This window comes from Protopterus annectens, chromosome 3.part0, assembly GCF_019279795.1.
Source record: "Protopterus annectens isolate FY-2018-M chromosome 3.part0, PAN1.0, whole genome shotgun sequence".
Classification (NCBI taxonomy): domain Eukaryota; kingdom Metazoa; phylum Chordata; order Ceratodontiformes; family Protopteridae; genus Protopterus; species Protopterus annectens.
In genome coordinates, this window is record NC_056731.1 from 511,536,608 (window position 1) to 511,555,458 (window position 18,851).

Sequence of the window (18,851 nt, forward strand, 5' to 3'; positions counted from 1 at the left end):
TATGAAATAGCAGTGAAAAGACATACAAAAAAAATCAGGAGGAGTGTGTTCATGTTGGTAAGAGAGTTTGTAATGAGTAGAACCTAGGAGAGAAAGTCTGGTATTGAAAAGGAAAATGGGTTTGGCTATAAGGACAAAATATGGGACTAAAGTAGATGAACAGACTGAGACAGGGAAAGCCCAGGTATGAGTGGTTAATGAGTAATTGTCTACAGGTGATAAGGAGTAGAGTATACTGAGTATAAATGAAAAGGAAATGAAGTAGCAGTGGCTCCTGGGTAATTGGGTAGAGTTCAGCATAAAGGAAATGATGCGTAAAGTGGTTGGGAATGGAGGTAGGGAAGGGGAGCTAAACTGAGCACAGCAAGGTGACACAGAGCAGGCCAGCACAGCTTCTCAGTGGAAACTATTAGTGAAAGCCTTGAAAGCTCTGATAAGAGAGAGTGAGGAAAGCAGGTGAATATGTTGGTATGAAAATAAGAATAAAACAGTGTAGAAGTGCAAATGAGGATGGGGAGAGAGATAGGGAGGGGAAGTACAAGTGAGAAACATATTTAGATAAGGTGCAAGAGAAGGAATAGAGGTATAACAGTATGGATACTGTGAGAAAACTAAGAAAAGGGAAGACTAGAAGAGGGCAAAAATATGCAGCAAAAGTAGAGAGAGTGTGAGAGAGAGTAGACAGAAAGAGAAGTAATAGATCTAAAACATTTATGACTGGCAGTTAGTGTAGATTAGCTAATTAACACTTTAATAAGAATTCCCATATGACAAACAACATGCAAAGTGTATGCATGTACTGAAATGCAGGCCAAAATCATTAGCTAGAACAATGGAATGGATGGGAGAAACACCAATAAGGTAAGAAAATGATACACTAGCAGGCCAATAGAATGTGCAGGAAACATATCAGCTATAAAGCAGGTAAAGGGAGCAAATAAGCAGGCCAGGATGGATACTGAATAGATTTTTACAAGCAGGTAGAGGAATAGATATAAATTGAACTAGTCAATATATTCAACAAGGAAAGAGAGGAAGGGATATACCCAACATTGTGCAAATAATATAGTACTAATACCCAACATTGTGCAAATAAAGTAGTACTAATCACAGAAGAGAAAAAATAAATAATAGATGTACTGGACACTCAGATCAATATCCATATAAAACACTAGCAACATTCCTGGAAAGAAGAGGGCAGCTACTTCCCAAATACAGCAGATGGCTGTATCATTCTAGAAGAAAACACAAAGAGAACAGCTAGTGTAGTTATGAAGAAGTATGAGACATTCAACAAGGAGGCAGGTTTGTAGTGTAGCCTAAAGAAAAGAGCGTGGGCAAAAATATGACATGGAAAGGATCAAGAGGCAACAGAGTTGGAAACAGGAATTCCAGAGAAATCAGGAGCAAAGAAGATGTTTGGAAAAGAGTAGGCAGGATGAAGGAAATGTTTCAAGAGTAACAACAGGCAGAGTGAACATAGTGAAAATGTTTATAAGCTGACAGGGAAAGAATTATTAATCAAGAATATTCAGGGCAAATATGATAAATTTATCTGGGGAAGAAAAGAGGAAGATTTAGAAGAAAGTTGGCTGGGGAGGGCTGGATTTCAAGAGGTATGCAAATGCAAACACCACTAGGCAGTGGTTAAGGGAAACATAGACACATGGACGGTGGCCTGGTGACAGAACAAACCTAGGAGGGATAAATGGAAAGAAACTGCAAATCAAAGAGAGAAACTCAAACTCACACAGAACCAAATAGGACGGAAAGAAATGTTGAGAGAACATAATGGGGCTCAGAGGTGGGGTCTGGAAGAAGGAGGAATGGGACAATGACAAATGGGAAGAGGTAAGAAGAGTCATGACAGAAAAGGGAAGGTTGAAACTAGAGCAGATCCTTCAGATGAATCAACAAGGTGAAATAAGACTGACAAAGGTAAAGAATGGAAAGGAAATAAGAGTACACAAAGGCAGGATTGTGAAAGAAAAACAGAATGGATGAAGTGCTGAGAAAAACTGGGAAGGACATCAGAAAACAAGAGACATGTTGCTAAGGAAAAGGACAACTATATACAAACAGGTTGGTTGGAAATGAACAGTGTGCAGTGGAATCATATATAAAGATAGTGGGCTGGAAAGGGAAGAAGAAGAAGAAAGGCAGAAACTATTGGAAAGCTGTGAAGAAAGAGACGGGTGGGAAGCCACAGATGAAGAAAAAGTGGGAAAAAGTGTTGGAGATAGCCAGTGGCTTAAAGATTAACCAGAAGATGGCATACCCATATAAGAATACTACACACATTGCATTTGACACCAATTAGAAAGAAACAGCAAGTGGTAGAACTGACAATAACTGCTAGAAATGCTGTGCATAAAAGGCAGGAAATCTATATAAATGTATCAGTTGCAGAGGGTGCAGGAGGACTTGCTTTCGCATGAGGCTTGAATTTTAATTGCATAAGCATTTCTTTGGTCTCCATAATTGACACGGTCTATTGCTTCATGCCTCCCTTTTTCATATCTACTACTTTTGCAGCACATTTGTTTCTCATTTCTGACTTATTTGACTCAAATGTTATGCTATACATATCTGTTTTCTCACTTGATTCCTTTAATTGTATAATAGTAATTTTAGTTGCTTTCGCATATACAGCTTTTGGTAAGATCATGTCTTGTCTTTTAGTAGCTTGTCCTTGCTTCATCATTCCTTTATACCATAAACAATTCTGTTATGTATTAGAGAGGAATATAGCATACCAAATGTATTGTCCTTTGTTGTATTCCTCATCTCTCTTACATAAGCATCTATAATCTCTTTTGCATCTTGTATCCTTATTAAGAAAACTGTTACATAAATGCCAACCTTCTTCTAAGCTCACAGTAATTCCAGAAGTTTTGTCTTATTATTACGATTTTATGTTGTTCCTCTTCAACGAAAGCAAAAGAGTTAAACATGTTTAAGGATTCTTCCCCTGTAGGATGCAAAAATCTAGCTTAAGGCACATTTCAGGTTTCTTAGCTAATCTCACAATGAGAAATACATCAAATGTCTGGATCCAAAGTTTCTATTTTTTTATTTATTTATTAACTTATTTATTTTGTGTGAGGCAAGAATGGGGCAGCAGTATTGGAGTTAGTGTATATTTAAGTAACAAGAGTATTTGGATGTCCCAAACTGCTTTATACCTTCATGAAGTTAGCACTACAGTCTATGCAGTAATGTTTACTAAGGATATAACAAATAGCACTACACATCTTTCCTAAAACATCCCGGTTGTTAAATCTGATGTGAATTATATGTCTGCATAGGGCCAGAGTCATGATCGCCTACATGAAGCGTACACCATTCTGAGTGAATAGATAACAAAAGCATATCTCCCAGCTTCTTCCCCCTAATTTTAGTTGTCCTACTGATTTTCTTGCAACCTTAATTTCTGACGGTTGATTTTAAATGTTAACATAATTGGATGCTACTTCCCACCTGGCCAAAACATCCCTCCACTAGAAAACCTCCTCAGCTGGTCTATCCACCATCTCCCCCAAGAAACTATAATTTTAGGTGATTTCAATATCGACTGGCAATCCTGTTCTGGCAACCATCCAACCCATCATGTAAACCTTCATGGCTTCATCCAACTAGTCCAGTCCCCAACCAGGATAAATAAAAACTCCTGCAAGCACACTACCCTGGATTAGATACTAGTCAGTAAGAGCCCCCAGTCATATATAACAGGCTGCTTATCAGATAGCCTCAGTGATCACTCCCCAACATTCCTACTCAAAAAAATACCTATACCAAGCTAAACCTGTCCCCTACCATCAAATATGTAAAAAACTAAACTTTAACCCACTCACATTCATCCCATCCCCTCAAAGAATGTAACTGGCATCCTCTAAAGTATCTCAGTCTTGATGACGCAGTTGAATTTTTTAGTACTACCTTCCTGAGCATCCTTAATTACCATGCCCCTATAAGACTTTCCAGAACCAAAGCACAACCCTCCCCATGGCTACAGAAAATCATTAAGTCAGAAATGAAACACAGGGATAAAGCCTGGGAGCACTGGCGCAAAACCCCCTCAACTAGACAGAAGTTCCTAGAACTACACAATAGAGTTGAAAAGCTAATAAAACAGGAAAAAATTCCAATACTACCAGTCTGCCCTAGACTCCTCCCAACACAGCCCCAAACAATTCTGGTCCTCCATAAACTCCATCCTCCACCCAGGTAAAGTCAGTACCCCTCCTCCTAACATCCCTCACTCCTCCGAAAATATTGCTACCTCATTCAACACACACTTCACAAAAACCATACTATCACTAGCTAAACAACACAACCCCCCCCTCCAACCCACACCTTCAACTAGTAATCTCCCCACTGCCTTCTCTTTTTCTCCTGTACCTACCTCCAACATAAAAAAACTCTAAACTAAACTTAAGCCCACCAAATTAGCAGCAGACAACCTCCCAAGTGAATACCTACAAATCACAGCTGATGCTCTGGCCTACCCACTATCCATCTTGATTAACCAATCTCTGTCAGAAAGTTACGTTCCCACACTATGGAAAGTATCACATATAATTTCCCTCCACAAAGGCAGCCCCTCCACAGAACTAACCAGTTACCGCCCCATAGCTATTCTCTCTCCACTCTCCAAATTACTAGAGAGATGCATTCACTCTCAGGTCTCAGACTACCTCCTTACTAACAACCTTCTTTCCAATACTCAGCATGGTTTCTGACCAAACCATAGCACCACCACTGCCTTACTCTCCTTTACTAACACTATCCTTCAGCATAAAAGCAATGGCTATCTCTCCTCTGCTACTTTCCTAGATCTATCTAAAGCATTTGACATGGTCCTACACAAACAACTCATCTCTGTCCTCAGTAACCTATCCTTCTCTCAATCAGTCACCAACTGGTTTCAGAGTTACCTGTCTGACCGCCAACAATCCATTGTATGGAAGAATGACATATTTCCCCAACTACCTGTCTCTATAGGGGTTCCCCAAGGATCCATCCTTGGACCCCTACTCTTCTCTATTTTCACCAGTAATATAGCCTCTGCCACCAAACATGGCACACTCATACAATACGCAGATGACTCAGCCATCATCTGCTCAGCTCAGTCCCTACCCAAACTGCAAAAAGTCACACAGGAAGCCTTTTCCTCTGTTGAAACGTGGTTATCCGATGCCCAATTAATACTCAACCCAAACAAAACTAAACTACTCATCTTCCAACCCACCAAACATACTCAAAACAACTCTCACTTTAACATCACAGCAAAAGACAACACCACTTTACACCCAACAGAACACACCAAATTGCTAGGAGTGGAAATAGACAATAAACTAAAATTTGACATTCACATATCCATGACCATAAAGATAGTCCACAAAGAACTAGGAGCATTATACAGAAATAAGCAATTTCTCACCAAAGCAGCAAAGATTTCAGTAGCAAATTCCCACCTTATCTCCACCCTTTGTTATGCCTCTCCAATATATACCAAACTAAGACAATGCGATCTAAACAAGCTAGAGACCTGCTACAACAAAATCGCCAAATTCACCACAGGGGCATCCTACCATAGTCACCACTGTCTCTCACTTGCTGAACTGGGCTGGCTTGAACTCCCTCACCTCCTTCAATGGTATCAATTCTCACTCGCCCACAAACTAGTAAACCATCCACTAAATGTCCCATCCCTCCAGAATCTACTCCAACCCTATCGCACCACCAGACCACTAAAATCCAGCAACAAAAATCACTTGCAGATCACTAAAGCCAATAACTCTGCTGGTGAAGCACTATTGCACCATAGCCAAATTATGGAACTCACTCCCACCCACAATTACCTCCGTACCATCATTCACCCACTTCAAAACTTTACTAAAAGCGCACCTAAAAACATGCTGGCTATGCCCTTGCAACTCCCACTCTAATATCACCCACCCCATCCAATCACTACCTTTCTTTCCACCCCACTAACTACCTTGATTATAGCAAGCTCGGATGCTCATAAGCCTACTACTTATTATACAGCAGGAACTTCTTATTGTAACAATTGTTAATGTCCGCTATGTACTTCGCAAATAAAGATTCTAGTTGTCTACTGATGTACTATGTTCTTCATCTGTAACTATGTTTGTAATTAATTTCTATGTTAATCAAATTGTTAATCGCTATATAAATCCAATGTAACTACTATCTGTATATTTTAACTGTGGAGCTTTTCTCCCTGGGCCTCTGCTGAAAATTGACCTACGTCCAGTCAGACACTCCTGGTCAACAAACGTAAATAAATAAATAAACACAATGTGTAAGCTTTGTCTACACTTAGTCTACTCTTTCTGAGTGAATAGACAGCACAAAAAAGTGGTAGAGATGTTCTTGAATATAGATCATGCACACTTAGTATGCACTTAGCGTAGGCATTCATGAATCTGGCCTATATCTTTTGAAACTATTTATGTTCACTTCTATAGCTAAATTTCTCCAGTTTTGTAATCAGAGCTTCACTGCTGACAAATGTGTGGTCTCTGGAAGGTAAGTAAATACGGCAGAGACACTGTGAATGTTGTCTAATCTCCATGAGACCTATATTCAGAGTGAACTGTCTAGAAGAATCTCTACTTTGTAACATGCAGTTTTCTATAGCTATTTCTTTAGAATTCAAATCTATATACCCCATTCAATATAACAACGTCTGAAAAGAGAATTGTGTTGTGAACTTTATTCAGGATAATTGGCTTGCAATAGCAAAGTGTTGTTGATAATGGAACACACTTTATTTTGGAGGTGCTCAAAATCTTCAAAAATGGCATCAGACACTTCCCATCTATCCCCCATCATCTGGTCACAAGTGGATTACCAGAAGGATTTGTTCAAATGTTCAAAACAACTATTAAGGTCAAGAACCATTGCAGCACAAAATATAGAATTTTTTTGTTTATGAAAATACAATCAGTGCAGTCACCAGTTCAATGCTGACAATGTTGTTTCTTAACCAGAATTTATGATGCTGCTTGGACTTAGTAAAACGTAATGTACAAAGGCGAGTACAGAGGAAACAGTTTAGAAAAGCGTGATATACAAGTTGGATGTTATAGTACTGGACATCGCATATTAATAAATGACTACAGGGCTGACAAATGACAATTGGCAATAAGGGTTGGACATTGCATATTAATAAATGACTACAGGGCTGACAAATGACAATTGGCAGTGAGGGCAGATTGTCTGGAGGACAGGGCCTCCAAAATATACAGTTGCCATGGGAGACAGCACATTGATATGGCATGCAAACCAGATTCAAAGTGCCCACCAGCCAGAATGTCTAATGTCTAGTAAAGAACAAATGTGTTTTGAAGGAATGCCATATCAAATAGTTGTCAGAATAAATGGGAGCATTACTGCACTTAAACAAGACTAAATTACAAATGTAGCATTGCTAAAAGAGGGATGATCAAGGCTGTATCCCTTGAAGAATGAATGAACTATGATATGTGTCATATAAAGACAGGAATGGATGGCCACTATCGTATCCCTGAAGGACTCACTGTTCTCCTTTTAAATTGTTTTGGAGGTGGGTTGTCCCCCCCCTACTCCCAAGGGTGGTGTAGGCATCTGCACCCCCCAAACCCTTGCTACTTAAAGATATATATGTATATATATATATATATATATATATATATATATATATATATATATATATCGGTTCACTTTATAATCTCAAAATACTGAAATATCAAATTTCAGTATGTCTAGACTATAATAGCAAAATCCCAGTTCCATGAAAGACCACAAAACTGAATCCGGAAATGTTGAATCAGCGGTTATGGTGGTGCACTGTGTTAATAAATAGCTGGAGATTCAGGTAAGTGTTTATATTTTAAGGGATTTGGGTAGGGATTTTAGTGTATGTTAGTGTGCTGGGAAGTTGTAAGTGTAGGTTATGGTTTGTAGGTAAGACTGTAGTGTTAAGAATGGTGGTGTTTGTACGTATGTAATGTGTGTTTGTGTGATGGGAATGTAGATTGTGTAGTAGTGGGTTTCATGTCTTTGTCTTTTTAGTGTGACCTCAGAGTTAGTATATATAAGTAGTGGGGGAGGGGGTGCAGGGGGCTTGCCCCCCTGCTTATATGTAGGCTTGGTTTGTGTATTTGTGTTGTTGTGCTTGTGTGATTTTTGTTTGTTGTGGTGTGGGGAGGAAGGTGTATGTGTCTTTGTTTGTGTAGTGTTTTGATTTTTTGCCTTTATGGTCTTGAGACACTGAAATTCAATATTTCATTATTTCAGAGATTATAAAGTGAATCCACACACATATATATATATATATATATATATATATATATATATATATATATATATATATATATATATATATATATATATACACACACACACACACACACACACACACACACACACACACACACACACACACACATATATTAACTCTGATATCACCTCAGAGAAAGGGAAAAAAACTCCAAAAGAAAGTGAGCTCAAACTTAGTGCATACTTTCCCCACATTTACAAATTCATTGTTTAGGGACTTAACAATTATAAATATCAAACATGTAAAAGGTTGCCATCCTGAGCACCTGAGAAGACTACCTCAGAGATAGCCTGTGGTAGGAGTGTATCAGGAAAGTCTAAAATATCAGACTTAAAATCAGGTATTGCATTATTTAAAATTAGACATCATATATATATATATATATATATATATATATATATATATATATATATATATTAATATTTGCATTAAGCTATGTATTTACAGTATATTGTAATATTGCATCAATGTTCACCATTTTCACCTGTGTATATGTATTTTCTGTTCTTTTATTTGTGGAGCTTTGCTACCAGGGCCTGCACTGAAAATGGATAAAATTATCCAGATAGACTTTCCCTACAACCAAATGAAGATAAATAAATTACTATTGTATTATACTCAGGGACGGCCCGTGCTATTGGACTGCAGGACTGCAGCCCGCCTCTAGCTGTAAAAGAAAGAAGAAAGAAAATATAAAAAAAGAAAATAAAAAAATACGGACAAAAATCGTAGACCTCGTGCATGTGCACTTGCGGCATTTCCGACATCCAGACTGCTGCTGAACCAGTCTGGAGCATGCACAGAGCTCCGGACTGATTCAGCAGCAGACTGAATTAGAAGTACAGCAGTCAAGAGCATCCCAGAAGTCTATGCAGTTAGCTACTACTGCATAGACTGGAAAGGGATCAGACTGCAATGTCTGCAGGCTGGCCTGCTCTCGCAGGACTTCACCATGAGATCGAGGATGTACTTGGAGCTATACAGCAATGGACGAGATCTGGGACATACTTAGCAATGGAGGACTTCACTTGGAAGGCCCTGGACCCTACAGCAACAGAGGACTTCACTGATTTGCCAGAAAAACACAAATTTAATAAAGAACAGACCATACATATGAAGCAAAAAGACATATTTTATGAAAATCTGGAGATTCTGGACAGTTGAGAGGTATGACTTGCCTTGTCAAGCAGTTTGGTTTTCTTTCAGAATATCAGTTTGGTACTTTTAAGGTTTAGCTTTCAGAGATTTTTACCTTTGAGGCTTCATCTTTAAAGAATCAAACAAATGGGCAATGATATTTAAACATGTAGCCCTGTGGCAGTCAATATTCAGTTTGAGGAATTGGGACATCTGTAACTGTGATCAGTCATTTCTGAAATGAGTATATGGAAAATCTTCAAGCGACGCCTAACTATCTTCTATTAAGAGTTCACTATCTCAGTGTGAGGCTTGAAAGTTTAGATGAGACCTAAGTAAAATACTTAAGTACTTGAAAGCTGAGATAGGTTTAGTGATTTGTTAACATTTTGTGACAAGGACTTTGTTTGACCACTTGCGTATTACAAACAACATAAACATTATCTTGCTGGTGTTAATGTTAAGCCATGTGTTCTCAAGACATTAAAAAATCATAGAAAAGTCCTGTTTCAGGGGATGATGAATCTTGCTTGTTGGGAGAACATAGCATGAAGACACACACAAAAAATATTTTTATACCGAGTTTGATGACTGCATGGATGTTGTTAAAATCAGAGAACACAGCTGATTCTTGATATGGTGTGATTCTGTCACTGTGGCTTTGAAGTGACAGTTGTAGTGAGATTTGGGGACCAGTTTTCCACATTACCATGACTAGTCTACACTCTGCAATGAAGGTGGGAGGCTAGTAAGTATTGTTTTTAACTTGTTTTTATTTTTAACAGATTTATTTTCTTTCTCAACTTTAATTATTAGGCCTCTTCTTTATATAGACCCATGCTTTCCTGTCTTGTCTGGCAGGATAACCCTGTCTGGCAGGACTCCTTTCTTTTAGAAGAGATTACCTAGGCAGGCAGTGGAGATGAGAGCTAAGTGTCAGAAAGCCATTAGTAAGTGGTGTGTGTGTGAAATGCCCCAGTTGCTATATACTGGTGGCAAGAGAAAACACATGGTGGCAGGTAAACAATATCTCAGGCTTGAACCCTGTACCTTGGGTGCAGGGGGCAAGGGCCTGAATTCCCTACCCACCACCATTTATAAAACATTTGCATATTTTTGCCTCATAGTTGTTCAGTTCTGTTTCTCATAAAATCTGTGGTTTCTGTATTTTTGTTTCCTTATACAGTCAGTGGTGCAGTGGTGCACTGATAGCATAGTTGCCTGACAGCTATAGGTTCTCTGGTTTGATTCTTGGCTGGGGTGCCTTTTGTGTGGAGTCTGCATGTTCTGCCATCTTACAAAGACATATCTCTGGAGTGTTTCTCCCTGGGTCTCTGCTGAAAATTGACTTCTGCTCCAAGTCAGACTTTCCTGGTGAACAAATATTAAATATATAAAAATAACAGGCATTTGAATTTCAGACTTCATATTCTTCCGAAAGTGCATGGTACCACAAAACCTTTTATTCTAGCAATTTTCTAAGTTTATAACATGGATATTTGAAATGTGTCCCTATTTTTGGGACTGTATTCCCCCATTATTGGCTTAGTCCAGGTTTTTTGTGCTAAGGTTGAGAGCTATGGTGAGAACTGAATTCATTGAATATGTTTGGGGGCTGTATTCCCCCATTACTGGCTTTCTCCATGAGTTTTTTGCTAAGAGGTTGAGAGCTATGGTGAGAACTGAATTCACTGAGTATGTTTGAGGGTTGTATTCCCCCATTACTGGCTTTGTCCATACATTTTTGCTAAGAGGTTGAGAGCTATGGTGAAAATTGAATTCACTGAGTATGTTTGGAGGCTGTATTTCCTCATTACTGGCTTTGTCCACATGTTTTTTGCTAAGAGGTTGACAGCTATGGTGAGAACTGAGTTCACTAAATGGTATCCATTTAAGTTTCAGTTTTCCTCTCTTTCACAAAACAGATGATTTGGCATAGTGGACATTGTCCTGGGTTCAATACTTGGCAGTGAAATGTATGGTGGTAACACAGCATTTTATTCTAGCAACTTTCCAACATTATACAAGCAATGTTTAAAATGTGTCCCTGGTTTTTGGGCTTTTGCCCCCCCCCCCCAATAATGTTTGGCTTTTTCCAGATTTCTTGTGCTGCAAAGTTCAGAGATAATCTGAGTGTCGAGTAGATTTTACAAGAAGCTGAGAGCTGCAAGGGAACAAAAGTTTAGTGCTGCTTATGCTGAATCTGCTTGCATTCTTAATAGCACAACAGGTAGTATACTTGCTTTTGATGCAGAAGGCTGTGGGTTCTACCCCCACAGTAGGTAGATGCATTGCTAATACTGTATTGTGTTGTAAAGGGGGTGGATGCTGCAGTCCTTCTTGACAAAGATACCTAGTAATTATGAACCTGTTATCAGTTTGCCATCCATTCCCTATTGCAATATTACTAGCTTATCATTTTTAATGCAACATAGGCAATTTATTCCTCAAGAGCAACAGGCACTTTATTTGCAGATGAAACAATAAAATATAAACTTGTTTGCTAGCAGCAACCTCTTCATTAGTTACAGATTTCTTTAATGTGGAATTATTTAGATGACTTTTACTTCTTCAGAGAGTGTGTATATTTACTGATACTGGTGGACTGTAAATGTCTTAGTAGACTCTTATGATGAAATGTTCTGAATTGGGCAGTTTTGTCATTATTGGTGCATGCATTTTGTTTCATTGTTTACTGGAAAAACGTTCAAAACAATAAATTAAAAATGCCATCCAACAACTGTACTGTATTGTACAAGAAATATAATTTAATACAATCAGGAAAGTGTATCAAAGAGCACGTGTATGTTTCGTGTGCAAGGGGCCTATGATTTGAAAACAGCAAAAGTTAATCCTTATCTGCCACTGGCAAAATGTACTTTCTTTGAATGTGGGTTTCAATGCTGTTTCAATGAATGTGAGTTTCAAGGGCAGAGAAGTTTTAATGCTAGGTCTATTTTCATTGTGAGACCGTATTGCTTTGTTTAGCAGATATGTATTAGTGTTTGTGCTGTAAAACGCAAAATAAAACTTTCAAATCCAAGTCATCGCAGAAGTAAAGTAGTATGCACATTACAGTGTTTATGGTAAATGGGGAGAAATAACCAAGGAATGGGACATTGGAATGGCTGCAGGGGGGAGGCTCCATTTGACCATGATTTTGTGAGGGGGGAAGGGCAGCAAACTCAAAGACAGCCCCGGCTAAATATACCTCTCAACTGTCCGGATTTTTGCAGAATGAATAGATTTTTGCTTCTTATTTTTGGTTTGTTCCTCATAAAATTTGTGGTTTTCTGGCAAATCGTTTAGGAATGAAGTCACTAAATAATGACAGACATTGAGTTTCAAACGTCATAACCTTCAGAAAAATGCATGCTAAAGCAAGACCTGTTATTCTATAAACTGTCTTAAGTTTATACAAGAGAAAATTTTAGTACTGTTTGTATGTTCCTTCAATATATTTATTTGACTTTGTCGAGATTTCCTGCATTAAGAGGTTGAGAGGTACGTGCAAATAAATCGCTTTATAGAATTAGGAATATCCAAACCTCTCAACTGTCCCCAATTTTGGCTCAAAATGTTGCTCTCCCCTAATAATCCCTCTGCAAAATGGCAATTTTGGAAGAAAATGTGGAGGGTTTACAATTCTAAATAACTGTAATGATCAGAGTTATAGATTACTTTTATTTCAGAAATGCATGTAGATTCTCTTATTTTGTCAGCTGCTCAAGTTAACAGTACTAATATTAAAATGGTGTCTCTTCTTTGATAGGTTCCCAGCTGTATTGTATGGCAATTTTATATTTTTGCATCACATTTGTTGTCCGTTTTTCATAAAATTGTGGTTTTCTGGCAAATTAGTGGCAAATCATTAAAGATTGAAGTTAGAAAATAATGGCAGACATTTGAGTTTCAGATTTCATACCCTTCAGAAAATTCATAGTAATGCAAGACCTACTACTATTCTATTATCTTTTTAAGTTTATTAAGAGCAATATTTAAAAAATTGTCCTTATATTTGGGCCTGTGTCCCACTTCTATGTATGGCTTTGTCCAGATTTCTTGCTCTGAGGTTGAGAGGTATGAGTGTCACAGCCATAACCGTCAGCCAGAGACATTCCAAATTGTGACATTCTTGTTACACCCCACTCCCCCATGTAGTGACTCTGGATGTGTCTAAGCAAGGCAAGAAGCAGTGTAAGTGTGCAGAGAATTCCTCCAACCAAGGTAGACACATGTACGACAGTGGCTTTTCATCTGTCCTTGATTTTGCAGAATGTTCTGGTTTTCTGTCAAATTTTTATACTGTTGATTTATGCTTCTTATTATTCAGAAAATGCATGCTGTCGCAGTGCCCTGTTGCTCTGTGTTTAAGTAGCAATGCTTTAATGACCATCAGGTAAGCTTGTTGGAGATTGTAAAATGCAAGCAAGCTTTAATAAGCATACTGTTAAAGAATTACTAACATTGAAAGCCTTTTTGTTGTTGCCATGTAGAGAATATTTACATAACTAGATAACGTATAAGCCTTAGGTATTGAAATGCATATGACAGTATTTGTAATAAAAGACAGGATTACAGTATTTTCAGAAGCTCATTGCATTTGTTGGAAACTTGCAGTCATCTTTGCAGATTTTACCTGTAGACTAAACAGAATGCCAATCTATCATGTGTCATCCATAACTTGTGCAGTAATCCTTTAAGCAATTTATCTTGAGCTTGTTTCTTGTTTGCTGTTCAGTTTTTACTTTGATCATGTCTTCCCTATGAAACAAGTAGAGAGTTATTTTCAGGCAGCAGGTCTTTTTTGGATAAGAAACATTTTTACAAGTGGGAGTATCACAGAGATTGCTACTTTCAGCATGTTACTTTGTAATTTTATAAAGCTGAATATACATTATAATTAGAACTGCAGTGCAAGGAGAAGTGGTTTGAGTTGAGTGCTGCTTGTTTTTTTATACTTGATTTTGACTGGCATTCCAGTAATGTATTTAAAAAGTAATTTATTTTTTCATGCCTCACAACCTTTGTGTTTCCATCTAGATATTAAGTAAGCTGTCATGCAGCCAATGTATTGAAATATTTTTTCTTCTACACTTCATTTTGTCTAGATTGGACTCTCGTAATGACAGTTTGGCACCCAGGGCAGCGTATTTAATTAAAGTTCCGGTTGCTGTGGTTTTGAGTATAGCCCCACCCCTTTCTGGTTGGCCACACCCCATCCCATTGGCCCCACCCATTCAGCTGTCTCCTGCAGCCCCCCTTTAATTTGAAGTCACCATCCACCATTGATTATACTATGTAAATATGTGTACCTGTGTACATCTTTCTATAATCTAATGTTAAGGTCAAGGAACAATGTATTAAGATATTATAGATTTATTGATGATCTAATTTTTATATGTGATGGGGGATGGAATGAAGTGGAAGTTTTTGTACAAAATTTATACAAGAATCATTACAATATAAAATTTGATGGAATTCAAAAGGGAACAAAGGTACATTTTCTGAATATAACTTTTAAAGGAATTAATAATGAAAAAATCAAGACTAGAATACACAGGAAATTTGAAGAAAATAGTCACATATTACATGGTGAGAGTTGTCAGCCCCCCAATACAATAAAATCAATCTCCTATGGAGAACTTCTTAGAATCACAAGACTTTGCAGTGACAAAAAATAATGTGAAATGGAAATAAATAAGGCAGCCAAAATGTTTGCTAATAGAGGTTATAATGAAAAAATAGTAGAGGAAAGTGCAGAAAAAGTCAAAGGGAAAGAAATAAAGAAGACAGGTGAAAGAAACTTGAAGAGAAAAGTAACATCAAACCAGGAAGAGCAGAAAATGTTTCTTGTAACAAAATATACTATCTTTACAGAAACACTGGTAAAAATAGTTAAATACCATTGGGGTATCTTGGAAAGAAGTAAATATTTGAAAATAGAAGCAAACAAGCCTCCTCAGTTCTCCTGTACAAGGGGCAGAAGCGTAAGAGATTTTATAGTGCATGGCAGGTTTCAATTACCCTTAGAAAAAAAAAAAAAAAGAATTGGAAATGCAGGGCACTTTCCCATGTGGCAAGTGTAAATGCTGCCAGTATATCATACAAGGCTTTGATAAAATTAATGGCAAAAAGTTTTTCCAGTGTGGAATTTATTCATATGATAGTATAGGAATAGTATACGGATTGAAATGCCCCCTGTGACAAAGTGTATATAGGTGAAAGTAAGAGAAGTTTTAAAGAAAGGTTGAAAGAACATATTAGAGATATAGGGAAGGGAAGAGAGTCCAGTGGCATTATATTTTAAAAAACATCATAATGGTAATATACAAGGTTTAAAAGCCACAATTTTAGGACAGGTTAAAGAAGGAAGTATTATAGATAGGAAAAAGAATTGTGGAAAATGGAATCTATTTTCATTTTAAAATTCAATACACTGATCCCAGGGGATTAAATAGGGAGTGCCATTGGAAGTCTTTCCTTTAACTAATTTGTGTGTTCTACATATGTAACAAAAAATAGGCAGGCAGCAGTAATTCTTATGGTTAGCGCTTTCGTCAAGTATTCTTAAACTCATCTTCATCAGACACTAGTTAAAAGAATGGTAGCCATATTTAAAACCAGATTAATAGTCACATGTTCAGTCACCTCACGACACCATGTTACCTGATACAATTCTCATTTCTATAACACATGTACCTAAAAATTTTATAAACAATTGTGTAAAAAATGTATATACACTTTCCTATTGACTTAATACTCTAATTCATATGTACATATACAAAGAATACATAAATATACATGAAAAAGCCAGCTAAAACATCCAAAAAACAATATTTGTTATTGTGTACATAAAAATTGTTACATGCCATCAGTCAACCTGGTGTCATGTGAGGTGACTGAACATGTGACTATGTAAGAATAGAAAAAAAACTTTTACATATGTAATTGATTGATTGTTTGTAATAATAGTATTTAAGAGTGGAGGGTATGAGAGAAAAAGTATACTCTGTAAAGGCTGGAATAGCCGAGGCGCTAGAGAAGATTTTATCTATGCTGTGTTGTGTTTATACTGGAGATTCATGAGTTTATTAAAAGATTGAGAAGGTATACACTTGCTTCTTCTTTTACTTAGTGGTGAAATTAATAACTAATCATATTGTAACTGCTTTCTTTGCTGTATTGTCTCAAACTAGAGGATGTGCAGCACATCTATGCATCATTAAGCCTGCATATATTTATAAATATTTACACTTTTCCCTGTTGGTACATCTGTAACACTCATAATACAAGAAAATGACAGTTTTAGCTTTCTCTCCAGTTAAATGAAATTGTTGCTATAATAATATTTGGCAAAAACACAAATAATACCTAATGTCTCCCCAAAAGGTAAGTTATAAGCTTGATGGAGCCTGCTCAGTATTAGAAGTGAAATGAAGTAAATAAAACTAATAGTTACTTCTTCAGCTTACATACTAAATTTGTCATGTGTGCTTCTGCATATCTGAATACGTTTTGGATGCACTTATCTTGTGACAGAAATTCACATGAAAGGTTGCAGAAATGGTTAGTTTTTGCATATCCCTTAACAAAACGTCTGTTTTTAAGCGATCTATCATCATTTTCTTTTCTTTTTCTACATTGCAGCTGCAAGGTGAATGGAAGACCCTTCAAAGAGCCTTTAAGAAGCTAGACAACAATGGTACCGGCTTTCTCTCATTGCCGGAATTTAGATCAGTCCTCAAACTCTGCAATGTCATGCTAGATGAAGATGAAGTTTATCATATAATGTCAAAATGTGATCCAAACATGGACGGTCACATTGATTACAAAACATTTGTTGAGACATATAGGAAAGTTGGTTCACCAGCTCCAAGCAGATCTGTTACCGTTTCAGCATGAAATATAGTGAACGTTTATTAAGAAACTCTGGAATAAAGTGTTGTTATGAATCCTGGCTTAGTATGTTACAATACTTTCTTTATGTTTTTTTTCTCATTTTATTTACTTGACACAGAAAGAATGGTTTTGTTGATGTGGTACAAAGATTTCCAAATACTACATTATATATTAAGAGATAATGGAGCATTATTGTATCTTCTGATAGTGCCTTGTGCTAAACAAACATTAGTATAACTTACATGCAATGTATTATTAACATATATGATTAACAAAGGCCTTGCAAAATATTTACAGTCAGATGAGGAAATACATATGTAGAAGTCAAATATTTGGGATTTAACAGTAAATGACAAGATATTACATATGCTAAATGGTGTTTAATAATAAGCACAATGCAGTTTATGCATGGAATAATAAAATAGAATGTTGAAAATCATTAGTATTGAAAGCCATTCTGTGCATTTTATCACCAACTCCAGGAAAATATACAATTCTGTGGAAGAGTTATACCGAAATGATGTATTTGTTGCATCTGTTCTTTTATGTCCTTCAGCTCTACATCCACTTATATTGCTTCATTTAACTTTCAGGACACATTTTGTGACTGTGTGAGCTTTTCATCAATAAAAACATTGTAAATACATCAAAGTTCTGACTTGCCTTCTACAAATGACCCCTGTACAATGCACTGTTGTTGACAGCAGTGAATATGTTAAGAATATGAGTGTGAGCAACCAAACATATAGTATCTTCTATGAAATTTTAACTGTTTTCTACTGAAGGTAAGTTAAACAAATGTGGTATATTCATCAAAACGAGTTTAAGAAGGTTAAGCAGATATAACACGCAGCAGAGTTCCTTGCCATTTTAAATATTACCTAGCACTGTGTTAATTGTATGATATTTATATGAATGATACATTACTTACTCACTTACCTTTCAGTTCAAAAGAAAAGTGGTACTTTTTGTAACTACCAGTTGTATTCAGTCATATTTCGTCCCTTCAACAAATGGGCTGTCTATGAAAATTTCAGGCTAAAGGCACCATCCAGGCATTGATTTCAACTTTGTACTGCAGATGATTACTCAAGGTATCAGCCACACCTACGACCCAACAGCTGCTGTACTCTATGTCTCTAGGATCTTCAGGTCAGTTCCTGCTTACCTCTTTCTGAGCCTCTAAGTGAGGATCTATTTCCTGAATTCCTGTGATTAGGTACTCTTCCTTTTTGCAGCACTAATAAGTGATGAATTAGCTAATACAAATCAGTTTCCCAACTAATTTCTGTGAGAATGTTCCTAGACTCAAGTTACTGCGCCTTGCACTTAAAGGCACAATACATTAATGAACTCAACCTTATAATATATTTCAGACTTTATAAGAGTATAACACTGAATAATGAAAGTCATCTTCCATGAGTAGCACAAACTCAAAAATAGTGACTTTCACCAGAAAATG

The 18,851-nt window shown here is 36.9% G+C and overlaps 1 protein-coding gene across 1 annotated transcript in view; it reads left to right on the forward strand.

Moving 5' to 3' along the window:
* Positions 1-18,035, forward strand: part of LOC122796453 (EF-hand calcium-binding domain-containing protein 6-like) — a 1,291,945-nt gene extending 1,273,910 nt beyond the window's left edge. The window contains exon 18 of the mRNA XM_044064930.1: positions 17,138-18,035. Coding sequence (XP_043920865.1) covers positions 17,138-17,392 — 255 coding nt within the window. The 3' untranslated portion in view covers positions 17,393-18,035. The remainder of the gene's footprint in view (positions 1-17,137) is intronic.
* The last annotated feature ends 816 nt before the right edge of the window (positions 18,036-18,851 follow it).